The sequence below is a fragment of the Pleuronectes platessa genome, chromosome 5, assembly GCF_947347685.1.
Source record: "Pleuronectes platessa chromosome 5, fPlePla1.1, whole genome shotgun sequence".
Lineage (NCBI taxonomy): Eukaryota > Metazoa > Chordata > Actinopteri > Pleuronectiformes > Pleuronectidae > Pleuronectes > Pleuronectes platessa.
Window position 1 is genome coordinate 20604349 of NC_070630.1, and position 18845 is coordinate 20623193.

The 18845-nt window shown below is 41.1% G+C and overlaps 1 protein-coding gene across 6 annotated transcripts in view; it reads right to left on the reverse strand.

Annotated features, from left to right (window-relative positions):
- Positions 1 to 663: 663 nt before the first annotated feature.
- myo18ab (myosin XVIIIA b) overlaps positions 664 to 18845 on the reverse strand; it is a 112184-nt gene continuing 94002 nt past the window's right edge. For 3 of the 6 annotated variants that reach the window (XM_053422338.1, XM_053422336.1, XM_053422340.1), the window contains 7 exons: positions 18394 to 18477; positions 17330 to 17467; positions 14205 to 14390; positions 13877 to 14016; positions 12266 to 12310; positions 6927 to 7049; positions 664 to 2777 (listed from right to left, as the gene is read on the reverse strand). In XM_053422338.1, coding sequence (XP_053278313.1) covers positions 2612 to 2777; positions 6927 to 7049; positions 12266 to 12310; positions 13877 to 14016; positions 14205 to 14390; positions 17330 to 17467; positions 18394 to 18477 — 882 coding nt within the window. In that variant the 3' untranslated portion in view covers positions 664 to 2611. Of the gene's footprint in view, positions 2778 to 2802; positions 5417 to 6926; positions 7050 to 12265; positions 12311 to 13876; positions 14017 to 14204; positions 14391 to 17329; positions 17468 to 18393; positions 18478 to 18845 lie in introns of those variants that run through there. The other 3 variants (XM_053422339.1, XM_053422337.1, XM_053422341.1) reach the window with 2 other exon arrangements.

An 18845-nucleotide genomic window follows, 5' to 3' on the forward strand; every position in this document is an offset into this window, starting at 1 on the left:
CACTTTTTTTTTTCTCCAGCCCCCAAATGCCAAGTCACGCTCTTCTGGACTTGAAATGGTTATCAGTTAAAATCGTAATGCTAGAGTATATCCCCAACAGCTGACCAAAGAATGATGGACGTAAGCCTTAAGCTAATGTGAAAATGCAGGATCTTTTTTTCTGGCCATTTAGAGGCATCACTGGTCTTTTCTTTTCTTTACAGGAAACAGGCCTCAAAGATGCTGACAGAGTTTTCACAGTATTGGTTATACAGGCTGCAGTTCTGTCCAGTTGATGAAGTGACCGTTAAAGAACCCGACGAGGCTTTAAAGGAGACTGGTGATATTCTCGTTTTTTCTTATTATCATCAAAACCCATGAAAAGACATTTATTTCAATCAGCCCATCTGATTCCATGATTTAAATTTGTACCAATCTGACCAACGGCAAATCATGCAGAGAAGTTTTCAGGGACATTGGCCAGGCTGATCTGTCCATTATTCAAAATTAGTTGGAAATTAAAATGAAGTGTTCTATATTGTCAGTGTATTGGGAGCAGGACAAGATTTACACCATCACTCTGACCGTCACCCTACCTGTTAACAGGGGAATGTTCTTTTGGTTACACATTCAGACTGAATGTGACAACAATCTGCCTAAGAAGTAACGTGTGGTTAAACAACACAAGGAGAGGTAAGCATCTTTAATTTGTAAGGATTTTTGACCTATTAGCTGTGTTGCATCCAGCAGCATACACTGCAGTTTAGTGTACAGATATAAAGTTTGAACAACCAATTCATATCCACTCATAACCCGGATGGCTGAGCTGTTATTATTGACCAATGACTGTATGTGAACATGACACGTGTTCACTTCCTCCCACTGTATGAAAATGAAGGCATATTATCTCGGATATGGGAGATGCCATGTTGCGCCGGTGACATCATCAGTAAGCCATGGTAAAAAAGTCCCACTGATACACCCCCCCAACCTATCACTAATCAATCCTGTCAATCATGATGTTTACTTGTGTTTTCACAACATCCAATAACTAATTAAAACCCAAACCTGTTAGAAAAATTATGGTTTATTATCTGTGCTGCAACCAGCAGGGGGCTGGCTTCTGAGTAGCTGTCCTGTTGTCAATCTTTATATACAGTCGCTGTACAGCACTAGCAAGTTCCCAGTATCCCCCCCCCCCCAACCTATAGTGGCAAGTAAATTTAGGAAATTAATTAACTTTCTGTAATGGAAAACATACATCTATAAATATTTAATTTAGGTGGGACTATGAGGCCTCCCAAAGCAGAATGCTGAGAAATGTGGTTGAAAGCTAAGAAAAAAAAAAGATATTTTCTTACACATATTATTCCCGAAGGTTGAGAAAACACATGATTGGTTATAGTCTTTCCATGTGATTTGTTAAGAATAATAAAATGAGAGAATAATGCAGCTTGTTCTTTTATCATGCTGGCTGAGGATTCCATACGCTCAGGGGTTTTTTCATTAAATCGACAAGTGATTAGTGCCCAAGGTTAAATAAATTCCCTTTGGAGAAGTAAAGCACATCAAACTTAAAACACAGACAGCATGTGAACGACAAGCACAAGGACAAAGTCTCTTCCACTAATTCTGGCAAGTGTGTAGTCAAATCAAGTCACAATAAAACGAGACGAGGCATTTCACAGAGGTAAGCTCAAAACCCGTGGAAATGATTTGCTTGACAGCGGTCCTCTGCAAATCAAATCTGTCTAAACATCAATTTCTAAAGATTCAACAGGAGGGAAACGAATCTCTGCGGCGCTTCTGTGACGGAGCGGTAAGTGATGCAATCCTCTTCCCCCGTGAGGAAGAGGTAATTTGCCAGCAAAAGGCAGAAAACTTTTCAGGCAAACCAAAAACAAGCAGATGATAATGAGAGCATCTTCAGTGTACAGTGCGGCAGCTCATGAAATGCCACAGCTGCAGAGAAGCCAGCTGTAGAGGAGCCCACTTAAGTCAAATGGCACTTATCCCAAAAAGGAAAGAAGAAGAAGAAGAAAAAAGCTGGAACTTTTCCCAGACTTCGGCATCAAGTGGAAATACAAAAAAAACAATGTGCACACATACTTGGAACAAAGGCTTTTTGGCAATACATTGTACAGTGGCAATTTATATTGTTGTAGCGTACTATATTTAAAGAAGAGAGGAAGAGTGACAGAGACAAAGAGAGGGAGAGAAAGAAGCTATTATCAATGCAACCTCAAGTTCTTTGGGTCAGTAACAACCGTGACTGGAGTTCAACAGGATGGCTGCTCAAACCAAGCAACTGCTGCTTGCATGCAGCCAGCAGAGTGGAGTCGCTAATACCAGAGCTGCAGTGTGTGCAGTGAGGTTAGACCGATGAGTGAGGAGTCAGAAGGACTGTGAGGTTCGTCAGGCTCGGACCAAACCCTGAGAGGATTTGCCTCAGCTGACCGAGGGTTATGAACATCGACAGTGGTTCAGCGTCCGTGCTCTCTTGCAAGGTTGTGAGTGTTTAGGTTATGTGGTTGCGACCACCTGATCAACACTGTGGTCGACTGCGCATGCAAGACAAACTGTGACAGTGGAATGAGGGAGCGTTTTCTACTGTGGGTGATGACAGTAAGGACTACGATGTGGTCTCATAAGGCCTGTCCTCGCTGTCATCGTCTTTTATTTGGCTGCCATATCTGGATCGGGAGTGGTTGGAGCCCTGGGCTGCCCCGCCCTCTTCTTTTTCTTCTTCTTCCTCCTCTTCATCAGATCTACTGAAGTAGTGTCTTCGACCGGGGGGGCTGGAGCAAGAAAGAACAAAGAGACACTGATGTTATCAAAAAACTCGAGCCGAAAACAAAAATTGGGAAGAGAGCTCAGTGCAACTCAGTGTAATAAACACACACACAAGTGAAAATCAGCAGTTTGACCACACATGCGTTAAAAGATGCGTGACAAAACAGGACTTCATCAAATAACTACCCAGTAGTAAAATGGCAACATCAGGCAGATGTAACATCAAAAACTTTAAACTGTTAGATTGTGTATGAATGACACTCTTGTATTAATCTGTAGTGTTGCTACAGCTCATCTTTCATCCAGTACTGGCAGCAATAAACACACTGAGTAAATGTATGATATATAATGGTACTATATTAGGACTGATAAAGAAATGTTGTATGTTGTGTTGTATGCATCGCTTCCATTGGGGACTACTTGCAGTATCTCTGTATTTGCTGGTAGTTTATGTCATCTAACTAAATCTCAGTAACCTCATGCAATGTTAAATGCAAAACCATTCAGTTATATGGTTACTAAGGTGTTAGATCTATGTCAATAAAATAAGAAGTACAAAGGACTGTGACAGTTTCCCTTCTTAAATATAACAGCTGTCAAATGAATAAGCTTAAAGAATAAGACAAACATACAGAATAACTTACTAAACAAATGTCATTACCCGTCAAAGAGTCAATGTGTTTAAATACACACAACTGTGGGTTAATTACTCAGAGCTCTTGGATGAATTTGCCACTTTGTGTTTATCAATGCTCGGGTTCTAATTATGCCTGAAGTTATAGGGCAAAAATATTATGGCCTTTCTTAATTGACTGTTATTTTTACCTTCTGTGGCCATTAATCAACGTGACATCTTGGGAGTAATTCTGGGCACATCCACGTTGAGTGCACCCATAGCTTCAACAGTATTAAATCACAGTCAGCCAGAGAGACTGTGGTCATTGTTTGGCTTGAAACTAGTAGTGGTAAACATTAGAAATTGAGAGCATGCCAAACAACACACAAAGTTCAGAACTGTGAGAGGCTGATCTCATTCAGGATAATGATTGATAATGGTGAAAAAGTCTTTGATTAGATCACACCATGCGTCAAAGCACTCTTAGGTCCGGATCAGGCAAGCACCTACTGCCTGCCTCAGTCACTGTCTGGCCGGTATAGGTACTTCATCATCAGGCTGTCCACCTTCTTCTTCCTCTTCTTATCAACCTTTGTGTTAAGTGGCTGACCCTCACTCTGTGGCCCATCCTCTCCTTCTCTTTCTGGGCTGGAAGCCTTCCGAGCTGGGGCCCTCTTCACACTACTCGAGCTTCGGTAGGAAATGGTTGAGGCTCCGGAGCTTGAATCTGAATCAGAGTCTGACTCAGAATCTGAGGGTGAAGAGGACGAAGACGATGAAGATTTATCCTGCTTCTTAGACTTTTTCTTGGACTTCTTGGACTTCTTGGACCCTCTCTTGGAGCTGCTCCTATGATGACGGCCATCTCCTGAGCTGTCAGACTCGGAGCTGTGGCTTCTCTTCTTTTTCTTACTCTTGCCTTTGCTCTTGCTGCTACGGTGACTGCTGCAGCTGCTGGCACTGCGGGACGGTCTCATGCAGTCCACAGCAGATGCAGAGCGCCTAAGACTGCTGGCGCCGCGAGAAGTGTCTCCATTCCTGACGCTCTTTCTGTCATCTTCATCATTCTTGGATTGTTCCCGTTCGCCCTCTGAGTCTTCCAAGCTTGTGCGCTTGAATTTGATAGGCTTAAAACTCAGCACCTCATTGATTGCTTTCTCTAGGTCGGGATCGAGGTAATTGCGATGACTGACTGTTTTGATTTCTAAATTATCAACTGGATCGTTATTAGAAGTTGATGATCTACTTTGTGGTGGTGGCATGGAGATGCTGCGCCCGGTGGACGAGATAGGACTGTACGCCGACTTCTCAGTAAAGGCAACACTCCGACTGTCGTCAATATCAACATCAAACTCACTCAAGCGGCAGCTTCGTGCCAGTGACATGCGAGAATCAGCTCGGCTAACACTTCCGGGGCTACGACCCCCAGACCGCCTGCTGGAGCAAGGGCTACTGGGACTGCTGCCATTCACTGAGTAACCACCTCTGCCATCTAAGCGAGAGGTGCTTCGACCGCGTCCAAGTGGGCTTGACAGACCTAAGCTGAGGGTAGATTTGGCATCATTCTCTGGGCTTAACCCAAGATGTGTGGAAGCCCGATATGCAGGGAATGAAATGGTCGATTCCTTGTCAAAGTCACCCCAACGACTGTCTATGCCTTTCCTGGCTCGGCTGTTGGCCTCTGAATAGGCCTGGGAGATGACTGATTCTCTGCCATTCATGTCATCACCTACCTGGGACTTCCTCCTGGAGGTAACTGAGTAAGAGTCATCTTGAAGATCCGAGGTTTTGGGTTTGGCCTTCGAGAAGGACGGTGAATCTTCTGGGTCAGCATTCTCCTTGAGGGCACTGAAGAGGGCACTTTCTTTGCCTCCAATTGAATCCAGGTTGGATCGTTTTCTGTAGCTAAGGGAACTTATCACGCCTGGCCTGCTCGGTGTAACATCTTTGCCCTCCTTATTTATGTCTTTCCATTCCTTACCCTCTTTCCACTCTTTCCCTTCTTTTGCGTCTAAATTTACAGCATATCTAGAAAGAAACAACGATGGAAGGGAGGAAGGAATGAAGAAAATGGGAGAGAAAATGGGGAGACATAGGGTCAAGTGGAGGTGAGTTGAGGAAGAGAAATATAGATGAATGAAATCATAAAGACAGAATAGTGAGAAGAAATGTAAAAGCTGAATATAGAGTATGCAAAAGCTTATTTAGAGAAAAATGGCTATGGAATAACATGGGTTTTTCCTGCACTGCAATGTAAAGATAGAAACCAAAATAATAGTATGACCCACAAAGGACAAAAAAATTATTAATATTTTGAATGGCATATTGGCAGAAATGAGTTTTAGTTCCTAAATGTAAGATTAGTTTTGAATGTTGTCGCTTGAATCTATTGAAACCTTAACCTCAGAACATTTAACAAAGGCCTTGAATTTAGTAAACTGCTTATTTATTTTCTGCTAGATTCAGATTGATAAGAATTTCCCTGAACCCCACTTGTAGCACTTGACAGAAGAGAAGAAGAAATAATATTCTGCTGCTCGAAAGCTAGAGCTATTCTACAGAGACTGACAAAGAGGATTAAAAGTGTTTGAAAAGATGAAAGAGTAAATCCTACTTGTTTCAGTTATGAAGTGATGTTTCTATTGTGTTACCGGACTGATAGGGTTGAGGTTTAGGGAAGCTAAATCTTACCATTGTGTTCAAGTAAAGGTCAGGTGCTTACATATGAAGAGAAGGAGAACTTTTATAGTTACCGTGTATGTAATGTGACACTGATCGTTAATAATGTATTCCTGTGAGCACTGCGGAACACTTTAATAACATCATTTTGATTAATTTGGTTGAACAACATTCCCATATGAAAACTAAAGTAACACATTAAACTTGATAAATATTTAAATTCCTTTTTACTCCCTTTTGTTGGCCTGTTCTTTGTTAAATGACTGAGAGAAGTTGGCAAAACTTCAAATGTACTTGTTCTCTTACTCCTGAGCAATTAAAGTCATGTGAATCTGAAACTTACTACTACAAGGGGCAGTGTTGGCTAGCTCAATGAAATCCCTCAGTTTATGCCTACGGGGACTTGCTGCTAAGAGACATTTAAAAAGTTTTTAAAGTTGGAAGTGGCTCAGCTGAGGGAGGGGAGTTAAATCTTCTGGTAAGGAGACAAATCTGGGGCAATTCAAGCTGTCAGCTTGCAGACACATCCATTAATCTCTGCGAGTGTCTCAGGTAGACGTTGCCAGCTGGCCATTGGGCATGTTGATAAATCTACCACTGAGGTGGTGTGTTCTTTAGAAACAAACCCTCTTCTCTGGGAGGGTGACAATAAAATACAAAACACTTTGAAAAAAACAAAACATTTAAGCAACAGCAGTTCCCTCATTTCAGCCAAGTAACCCGCTCACATTGCTTTATTTCCTATGGGCCAGACCATGTAAACCACTTCTTTCAAAGTTCCAAAGCATTCAAATGTCTGGGTAGACGGCTCACTATCAGCCGCTGAAATGATGCTGATAGCAGCTGCCTTTGTACTGACCTGGAGCTCTTGAGACTGCCATCATCTGAGAGGTTCTTGGCAGAACCTTTGCTTTTGGACAACCAGGACTTCACCCCATCCACACGATCCTCCACCTCGGAGTCGGTGTCTGAATCCCCTGGACTGGTAAGCGATTAAAGAAAGAAAAACAAGTCAGAGAAAGCAAAGGGCAGACAAGATGAGAAAGGAGGTTATCAATGACCAAAAGACAGACATGGTTATTCCGGGAGGAGAGAACAAGGTATATAAAATGTTAGGGTTATAGGAGAATGTTCCTGCACATTTCTGTCTGTAACTTTTGCTGTGGGGTCAAAAAAAAGCAGGTCAGGCATGAAGTGTTAGTCGTTGTGCCTTTTAATCTGGATAAAATACCGCACATGCAGTCAGCTCAGCCAACATGCCCACAACAGGCTGTATAGATATTAACACCCACTTCTATGTTTTTACCACCTGGCCTTTTTTAAAGTTTTTGGGCCATCACTAGCCTTTTATGTATGATGAAGATTTTCACACACCACATTTATTTATCTGGGAGTGAAGCAATGCGGCTTTGATATCTGAACTATGCATTTAGAAGTAAAAAGGAAAGTGAATATGAATTATGGTTCAGCCTAGTTAACAACTTCACCTTCAAAATAGTGTTGTTACGATTTGGTTAAACTGAAATTATGCTATACATCTGAATTATGGGTAATGCAGGCACCATGTCTTGACAAGGAAGAAGACTGGAATAATAAAATATAATGTTACAGCAGCACTACCCCAGTTAATAAGTGGTTGTAAATCTATCAGAGCAACAAGTTCACTCAGAGAAAGTGCAGTTGTCGCGCACTGAACATTGAAAAATTGCTTTTATGATGTGGGACTTTGGCATGTGAAAGGTGTGTCCTGATAACTATGTGTATCAGAGGGATATAGGTCTAAAAAAAAGGACAATGTCTGTCATTGTGTATGAGAGTAACATGCCTGCATCGATCTGATAAAGGTTAGCTTACATAATGAACCTAGGTGAGACAATGTTCATGTTCTTTTGTTCCTAGCTCTAAGAAATAAACTATAGCCAATTATAAGATGGCATGGACCGTGAAAACAACACATCTGCGTTGAAAAAATTGCACAGCTACACACACACACACACACACTCCTGTTTATACTTCTATCTTAGTAAGGACACTAATGCATTCCCTAGCCCCTAACCACCCAAACTACATGCCTAACACTAACCCAAATCTAATTCTAACCCTAAAACCAGGTCTTAACCCCCCAAACTGTCCATAAAAGGTGGGTCACAAAGTGAGGACCAGCCATAATGTCCTCACTTTCCCCAAATGTCCTTACAAAGATAGCTGTACAAGAGCACCCCCCCCCCCCCCCCCACACACACACACACAAACATATAGCAATAACATGCAAACACTCATATTTCAGCTCTTGACAGAATGATTTGGTACACAGCTGGGCACTGCACAATTCTTCCTCTCAATTATCATTACACGTTCAAAAGCCAGTGCAAGCCACAGAGTAAAACAGAGGGCTTGTCATAAAATTTGACACGGATGAAAAGAGCGCAACTCTCATTAAGTGCCGTCAGAGCCCAGTGCTTGTGTGGCGCTGTGAAATTAAGTTGTTACAGCTTAATAGTCCTACTGAGACATCAGAGGGGTGGCTCAACATCTCTGTTTTCCTCTGCATCTGTTTCAGAAAGGCTCCCATATTGTCGAGGAAGAAAGAGGGAAAAGCGGTCTTTTCTTGTAAAGGTCAAAATGGTGCAGTATCACCAATAATTTAAATCATTAGCAGTCACAGACAAATCTCCCCAGAATTACCTTGGGTGGTAATGCTAGAGTGCATTCACGCCAAAGCGGGGGCAGAGGATGGGGCCAAGGAGGAGAGCAATGGATTCTTAAGCTATAATTTACTTTGCAGAAAAGGCCCCGGCTATTAGACAATCTGGGGATTTGCTGCTGTCTACTGGTATGATAACAGTGCAGCCAAGTGTCCCTGTCACTGCAGATTTATCAGAAATTAGGCTGAACTTCAGCCATAAGGATTGGATGCTCAAATGTCAGGTCGCAGATCTAAAATCCAGACATGGAACCTTATCTGACCCCTTTCAGGGCAAAGTGGGGTAAGATCTGTGTGTTGTCTTAGTTTCAGTGAGTCAACTTGTTTTCCTGAAATTTGTTTTAAATAAAATATTGTGCCTTATGCTTTTAGAAAAGCAGAATGCATGCACTTTTGTGCTCTTCACCTTGTAACCAAAGTGACAGCTCTGAGTTTCCTGAAACCAACAAGAGGACTTTACAGTACTAAATAAATTACTGTTTAGCTTGTAGTACATCAATTCTTCCTCTTTGAAAGGGTAAGGAATTATACATTTTTACCAGTTTTTCAGGGGTGTTATTCTTGAGCAACACTACAATCATAGACTGGTATTGAGAGCGAATTGCTGCTGGAAGAGTCCAGGATTATGATATCAGAATTAATTTCAGGTTTAGGTTACTTAAACACATTGAGTAAACTCAGAATGTATCATTCATCTGTTATCCATTCCGTCAATCGCAATAGTTATGTTTCCACAAGTTGAAAATAAACCATCTTTCTGGGAAAATATTCAAGGAGACAAGGACATTAAGCTGATACTTTAGTACCCGCTACCCTGACACCTCATGTTTTTTCACTCCTTATTTCAACTCAAGATGGAATTTAAGTTTTGGATTGATATATTTCTCAAGGTGTGAAAATAATTGTGTGGTTGCAGCAGCATTGTCCTTTTGGAAGGAATCAACCTGTGTAAACTTTTTTCAATATTTAGGTTTTAATCAATGAAGTTTAAGCAGATTTCTTTCATATGCAAATTAAAAGTTTGTCTAAAAATAGTAAAAGAAATATATACTTCCACCAGGTTTTAGTTTTCTCATATTGCAGAAATATTGCAGTCGTGAGTGAGTAAATGTTGCAGCTGAAAAACTGTATTTACTCTCTAACCCTTAATAGATTCACAGTACAGCGACACTGGTCTATGGCCAAGACCACAATGGTGGGCTCTATGTAATTGAGCACCTTCATACATGGTGTCACCTAAAATTTATATCCTCGGCCACCATACCATTAGCTAAGCCCTGCTGAAAGCCTTGGGGAAGCAAACAAACACAGGGCGGAGGAGACATTAACTGTCTGTGACATTCTGCAGCAATTGGTTGTACATCTCTGTTACACACTATTACATTCATCATTAGCGTCTATGGATCGTCCTGCTCTGTTCTACTTGGCTTCATTCCTCTGTGTCTCTCTGGGTCTTAGAGACACCACTGTTTATGTCTCCGATATTAGAAACTGTCAGCCCAGTGAGGACCCTGTGCCTTTGGAGCACAGACATATGCATCCTCTCCAAGACAATCAGGGGAGCACAGTGTCACATGCTTAGGTTACATTGTTTATCAGTGCTGCAAAAACTCCCGCTGCAGTGACCAGTGAAGTCAGCACAGTATAAATTGCACATATTAAAATAATAATTTATTTGCCAAAACAGCCAAAGTGATTTTCAGATGTTTTATTGCAGGCCGGGGGATTTTCTGCTGCTCTCTCTTACTGCAGATTGTTTCTAAATGTGGATGATCTGAGTTGGTTGTTAAAAAATACAGTCATGCATTGAAGTTTTAAAAATCAGATGCTTCTGATCAGGTTGTCTCCTTTAATTGGAGAATCTTCATGGATGCCCAACTGGTAGGAGACCCTAAAGGTAGACACAGAGCCTACTGGAAAGATTACATATCACATCTGGCAAATCTGAGGATCCCCCAGGAGGAACAGGAAAACAGTACTGCTGTCACTGTCACCGAACCTGGCTTCGATAAGCAGACAAAAATGAAATGGATGGATGGATTTAAAATATGGAGGAGGTAGAGAGAGAGAGAAATACATATTTCTTCATTCTACAAGCCTCTGAGTGGGCAGGTTGAGCAAAAGTTTGATTGACAGCTAAGCCGGCAGTAGCAATAAAAATCAACCCTGGTAACTAGGATTTAAAAGCAACAAATCTATTTATTCAACACCATGATGGAAATAAGAGTTCTCACTTCAAGATATGATTCTGTGAGTTCTTATATTCCGTAGATACGAGACTTAACTCAAATACAGCTCTCTAGTTTGATACTCAGCTGAGGATTACCCTGTTCGAGTCAATAAATATCTCTGTATTAATAATTAGTCGCTTGTAAAAATATATAGGAATATGAAAGTCAACACTTAACCTGAAATCAGCATTACTACAAGTTACTCAGCTACAGCTAACTTTATTTAGTAAAGTATTTAAGTGTGCCTTATATTTCCGATTTACACAATCAGAAAACGAAACACAGACTGGAGCCAGAGGTTAACCCTACATGTGCTACTTGCCTGGTGAGCGAGAGAGCTCTTCGTTAGACATTGAGGATTCTGCATTATTGAGCGACTGTGAGTCAAAGCTAGATGTGGAGCACACCCTCCTTTCCTGCTGTCAGGAGGGCAGTCACCCCGAGCCCCTGTCACATCAAGCCCTTGAGCAGGGCAATGGAAAATTAACAGTGCCCAGGGAGTGAGAGGCTGACAGGTTGGGTGCTGTTCAAACACAACAACAGCCGAGTCTGACATGACACCCTCGGCAAGGCAGCACACACAGCTGGGTAAGCCGCTTGGCCACATAATGGAGAACTGCAAGGAAGACCTCCAACCTGCTTTGGTGAGTGGTTAACCGTACAGTGAATCTGAGGGAGTTTGGCTTCATGCTGGGGCTTAGGTAACATATTGTCAGTGGCTTTCATGCATTTCAGCATGTGAGGGCATGCAGTGAAGAGTGCAGTAAACTGGGGTTATGGGGGAATCTCCGTGCACTGTTGATGATGCATTATTCTATAGTCTTCACACATTGAGTATTCCTTAGATTTACGTAATCTCCGCCTCTTCTTTGAGACATTTCTGCCTATTTGATCTTTTGAACATATTGGCTCTGAAACTGAGCCATCATTCTTTGATTCTGAGGGCCCAACAATAGTTTAGACTTATCACAGGAATCAGAGAAATCCAGAAACAACAAAAGCGGCAGGGGAAGCCAGATGTATTCCAAATATCTTTTTCATCTTTTAAGTCGGAGGGTATTTCTCCTTGAAATATCAGCTCTTCTGTCTTTTCCATGGTGTGACAGCCAGAGGTGATGGACTTACTGGACTGAAACTAAACCCAGAGAAAAGCTGTGGGGTTTCTCTCTCCACTATCAACCTCTCGACTAAATGTTCAAAGACTGTAGAAAGCTGCATCATTTCCAGTGATGAAAGGAATCATCAGGAGTTCAAGTTCCTCACGTTTTGTTCTTCCTTTTCTGATACTTTGTCACCATGTCTTGCAAACTGGTCGTAGTGGTGATGGGTGGAGGGAGAGAAAAGAAAAGAAAACAGAAATACAATAGACAAAACAAAAGGAAACCATAAAGTAAGAATCAGGTGAAAAATAAAACATAGAGGATGCTTAGAAATATCTGAATAACAATGGATGTAATGGCAGACGCTGTGATGGTTGTACTTCTCCTTGCAAAACTAGCCGTACTGTGCAAGTTACATATTGACTCAGCATGCCGTCTCATCCTAATCTTGTGCCGCGCATACAGAGCAGAGAAAAACACCTTACAGACAACAACGCTCACTCTTTGTGGGACCATTGTGAGACTCAGACAGTGATTACATTTTCTCACAAGAGGCCTTGAGAAAGGACAGGACATTTTACTGTGAATAATACAGTCAGACTAAGACATTTGCTTGGATAACTCCTGACTATTTGAGGTGAGACACACATTGAGTCTATCTATGTTGAGCAGAGAGCCCATCTCAGTCAGCACATTGGTTTGCCAAACAAAGCACTGATTTCTTGACAAACAACAGTTAGGATTCTGCCGAGCGCTTCTGAGGAAACTCTACGGCTACAGCGTGGGTTGAGAACAGTCTGAGGTTTCGCTCTCTGTGCAGACATGATGAGAGCAGGCAACCTCACTGTGACGGCAGGACTCCAGGAACACAGTGTGCCTTGCTGCTGATCACCAGGCTCTGTTCTACGCACCGACATATGGCCGATGTCAACATTCTCATTTCGCTCTTCTCATCTCACTCTGGGAAAACTAAAAGAAATAACACGACATATGTAACTATTTCACCCGGGCAACCTGTGATGGTTGAATGAGGAAGAGTTACAATGGATTGTCTTTACAGATTAGAGTGAATGCACAAGGTAAAGTCAGGTCATATGACATAAATACAACAAATCCATCAATTTATGGTATAGAAACATGTTGACATTTCTGTCCCACCACTTTTAAACCAAAGATCGAGTCAACTCAAAAGTAAGACAGCCAGACATTTTAACAGAAACAGTGGATGACACATTTATAGTAATGGTAAGAAAAATATCTTTTAATATCCAGCCTGAAATAATCAGGTGAGTATGAATTAATTCTTGACCTGGGGAGCACCACTACCCACTTTTTTTTTAAGATAACAACTCACCAAACTCTGATGATGAAGACTGTGACAAGTGGATAAATACTTGGAAAAGAATGGAACAAGCGAACCTTGATTAAAGATTATATTTTTGAGTCTGATGTCAGTTTAAACTTTTGTGTATTATGGTCAAGATAACATAATAATTAGTATTCTAGTCAAGTACAGACCACAGTTACCTTTAGCCTTCACTTAACACAATGACCTTGCCTCATGTAGAACAAGAGAATTTTAGTACTACAACTTACTTTAGCCATTCGATGAAGACTGGGCTCCACACATGCTAATGATGTGTACTTATAACTGAAATATTCCTTGGGAAGCTGCCTTTGGCTGTGAAACTGTCAGTGTACACTAAAGTTCATATTACATCGTCAAACTCCTGGTTATTCAAAACTTCAAAACCTAGAATATTACTTTTTGTACCTGTTAATGAGGTCTTCATTGTCTTCACTCTCCATCTCATCCTCGATGGCAGCCTGGAGGTCACCAATCCTTTTGAAGGCCAGCTTGAGGTCTGCCTGCAGGCTCTGATTAGCAGCTTCTAGGCTCTCAATGTCCATTTCCTGTTAATGAGACAAAGACAGGAGGAACTTTTCACTTTAACAAAAGGTTACACAGTTCAATGGTGCTGATTTACTGTTGATTGATACCACGGAGTCTATTCTTAAAACACTGGGTGTATCTGAAAGTACTGGTCGATCATCGATCAAACTGTGAGCAAGTTGTCTCATTACTGGCATCAGATCATTACCAGCTCATGTTTCTTGCGGCTAGCCTCGGCTTCCTTTTTGGCCAGTTCGCCCATCTCCTCTTTGGTGTCGCGGATCTGTCTCTGCATACGTTTGTTCTGTTCCTTCTCTCGATTCTCGCTGCTGCTGCGTTGATCTCGTTCCTCCATCAGCTTCTCCATGTTCTCCTTGAGACGAGTCACGAGGCTCTGCAAGACAATAAAGAGAAGATTTAACGATTCAGTCAGACTGATGCCATATACACTCACTGAGGAAGAACACCATACTAAAACCAGCTCAGGACAAACATAGAGTAATGGGGTGAACTAAATGAGCTACTTTAAATAATTTCCTTAACAAGAATGAATAATATTGTGATTTGATCACCGTAATATTTTTTATTTAGATTCATTAATTGAGTGGCTGTTGCTCAGGAGGTAGATTGGTCTGTCCCATTAATGGAAAGTTGGTAGCTCGAATCCTCCCGTCCGTATGTCAGTGAACCCCAAATTGTGAATTGGATTTATGTTTGATAGAGAAATACTATATATAGAAACATTGTATAACTTGTGTGTAAATGGACTTGAATAGAAAGACTAGAAAAAAGTGCTGTATTATTGCATTTACCACTATAGTGACAAAAGAGTGATATTGACTACCTTTCAAAGTAACTGATTTAGCCAGTCTACCGTACACCTAGCTACTATTCTGCTCTGAAGTCACAGGTTCATATCTTCACACAAGTGGGGTAAGTGCATGACAAGCCAGGGTGAGCTTGCAGTCTCTGATAGACAGAACAACGAGGAACACAAAAACCTTCTGAGGTTTCTTCACTTGCTCGTCTGCATCACCAAAGAAAGGGATCGTGTCTCGAGAAACTTTCCTCTAAAATTCATGTCCTGTATCACATCCTTTCTGCAGATCTCTCAGCTGCACAGTCATGCTTCCAAACTCCTCTCCTACCACATCACAACAATTATACAGGATTCATATTTTCATGAAACCAGTTTGAGACTTTAACTTAGTGACTTGGAGCATTATCCTGCATAAAGAAGCCATGATTTGATACATTCCACTGATATGTTTAAATTTATGAATAATTATATGAAATACCTAATAAAATGCTAAATTTGAATTGTATTATTTAACTTATATGAAAAGACTTAGAGACATTTGGACAGCCACAATGATATGTGATATGCAGGAAAATAAGCTGGCAGGAATATAACTAATAGTTAAGTATGTCCAAATCAAACTAAGAAGAAGCTACACCAGATTCCAGACATAGACTGATTTACATCTGTTTGGGACAAAATTGGCCTGAAGGCTCCCAAGAGCAGACGAGCAGTTTCTGTATAAAATAAATTTTGTGTTAATGTTTCCATTAAAGAATAATTATGGATTATTACAAATTGGGTCTTAATTATTTGATTTTGGCCATTATTTCTATTGGTTATTACAACACTGCACTTTAGGTTTGGTTGCTGAGACCCCATGGGCTCTATCCCGTGATTGTCAGATGAAAATAGAAATACATGAAGACTGTCTATACAAAGAACAACATTGCAATCATGCATATTAACTGGGTTGATTTAAAACATTTCCCACCATGGAATTAGACTGCAATCATAGCTCACTAAACGTTGACATTAGAATGTTAACATGATTACAATGACAAGCTGATTATCATCTTTGGGCATATTCAGACGGTCTTCGCCCTGCATGAAAAAAATAACAATGTCATCTTTTATTTCTGACTTTTACCACGATGGGAATGCAGGCAGAGAGAGCTCCACAAAAAATGGACATACAAGGTTATACATGCATAAGAGGATCAAGGATTTATTTTTGCTGAGGACTACCAATAATGAGGGCAAGAACACTACATGCTTACCCTTACCGTGAAAATGGCCCTCGAGAAAAAGTCGGGAGATCAACAAAGTCATAAGTCATCTCATTCCTCTAGGAAAAGCTATTGTAGCAAATTTTATAGCAATCTAGTCGTTGAGACATATTCCATTTAAGACCTGATCTGAAATACTAAGAATGTTAGCTCTAAAGACTTGTCCGAAACTAGGCAAAACAATTCTGCATATAGCAAGATTTAATATTATGGTAGTCAAAAATCTGCATCAAAAAATCCAAAGCTCAAACTCCCATATGGCAGGAGATAAAAATCCATACATTCCAAGTAAACCCATAAATAATATGAATGATAACCCGCTATAGTTCAGTGAGAATGGTCATGAGTGTACCACAGAACCCAGTCAGAAGACAGAAGTTAACTATTGATGAGCTTATTTGTATCAATAATGCAATAACGTGCTGCAGCAGACTTTCTTCACCTACGTGTTATTCTTCAGCAGAGTTAAAACAGATGACTCCTGCATGAGGCTTAAATCTGCAGGGAATGTGCACTCGCTTTTCGCATTAATGCCAGCAGCACACTTTCCCAGTGAGTTGGCTCCTGCATTAGCCACCCTGTCCACATTTCACATACTGAGGGGGTGTTGTAAGTCTGCCTCCTCAAAGCCTTATTGATTGAGCACTGCTACCTCTAGCTTTGATAAGTTGCACTACTCAGGCAACCTGAAATATTCACTCACTGCAGTTTTATTGCTGTGGAGAAACCACGAAAAGCAAAACAAAAGGGAGAATGAGACTAACCCTGGTGTTTACTTTCCAAACTCTTAACAATTCAGCACAAACTAGAAGACTAACAATATTTAAAAAAAACATGCATTCAATAAATAAATATATTCTGTTGGGGTTGGAGACCAAGGAGCAGAAGAAACATATACGGATGAGCACATTGCATAGCAAGTGATTACTAAACTGAACCGGCAACATGTAATACAGGGTAATTTAGCAGTGGGCGAGAGAGGATCAGGCAAAATCTGGAAGTAATTTAAAAATGACAGAATAACAAATAGTATTGCCAAATGAAAGTTAGACAAGCTACAGGAAACAGTTATGCAGAAATGGTTACACTTGTTAAGTTAACCCTGACTTTCTCATGTTTCCCGAGCCAGTCTCTGACCTAGGCGGCACATTTCAACCTCGTAGCACCAATCTGTCATGTCCTCCACATCCTCTCCAACACACCTACCAAGACCAGCACTCCTTGACACCTGTTTTTAGAACTCACCTCCAGGCGTTTGACCTGGGTCTTCTCAAACTCCAGCTTGGTCTCAAGCTCACGGATCTTGGCCTCCTGCCGGCTGACGAGGGATTTCTCCACCATGGACTGCTCCTGGAACTCCAGTTGGCTTTGCAGAGCTTGCATCTACGACACACAAATAAACATGTTGATATGCGTTAGTCTTTATATGTTGTGATAGCTGTGGATCACAATGACCTTTTCTGACAGCTAAATTTCTCCAACTAACAATCAAACTTAGACGTGGATGCGGGTTAAGGGGCGGATCCCGTTCCACTTCCAGTCTTTATGCAAAGCCAACCATATCTCAACTCCACCACTGTACTTAGCCAGCTTCTTCTTGTATCCTCATTAAATAATCAAGGCACTGCATGTAAACTCAGTTTAAGGTTTTTTATTTTTCAAAGAAAGGTATAATTTAAAGTTTGATTGGTATTGATTATATAAGAACAGGCATTAGAAGTATTAAAATGGTAACCCATCCTTGTGATGGGTTCAGATATTTTACTTGGAAAAACTGTGATATTACCATTTCAAAATAATACGACAGGTTGTTGTCTCTTTAGCTTTAGAGAATTTGAATGATGTCCCTTCTTCTTTGGAGGTAAGTGCTCTGAAACTCTCAGGTCTCAAATGGTATTGTGGGCATGGGTCATTCTAAGAGAAAATATCCCTTGGGCGCTCCCTCTCCTCTTGGCTGGGTTTGATTTATCAAATACAGCTAAGAGGAAAAAGGAAACGGGCTGAGGCAGTGCTGCACATTCATGCAGGTTTGTAATTGAGGCTCTTGGGTGGAAACTGCAAAAAGAAAACTCAAAAAGTTCTCAGGGTGCCACTTTAACAATGTCCTTTAACACAGGACAAGAGCACATTCGATTCCAAACAGGCAGGTCTAGAATGGGCATTGCAATAGTTAAAAAAGAATCTGCAAAAAATCCACACAAAATCTCAATTCCCCAGAGCCTCATATTCATGAGACTAAAACAGAGAAAGTGTTCCTTTCTCTGCATGTCACTATCACCTTTATTTAGGAGCAAAACGCTGGCACCTACCTTCTCCTGAACCTCCTGCTTCTCCTTGAGGGCCTCCTCCAGCTGGGCCTGTAGATCACTGATCTGAGCCAGGTTCTGGGCTGACTGTAGTCAAGAAACAACACCACGGGGGGGGGGGGGGGGGGGGGTTGGGGGGGGGGGGGGAGATAAGTCAGGAAACGGCATGATACTGTAAGTGGACATCATACATTTTTTTCTCTTTTATTGTATCTGATGATGGAGGGTAATGAGAATTTCACTTTTACAGTATTCCATCAGTTATGCAGTAGGCAGACTATGCACACAGCTTCAATCTTGAAAACATCCATCAAAACCAAACTATAAAAGATACAAAGTAGATCCAGTAAAACACAGTGACATCACAATAACATTACCTAGACAAATAAATCTGCTGGAGAGAGTTTTTTAGTCTGGTGAAAGCAAATCAATAAATCTCATTTCAATGTGACCTG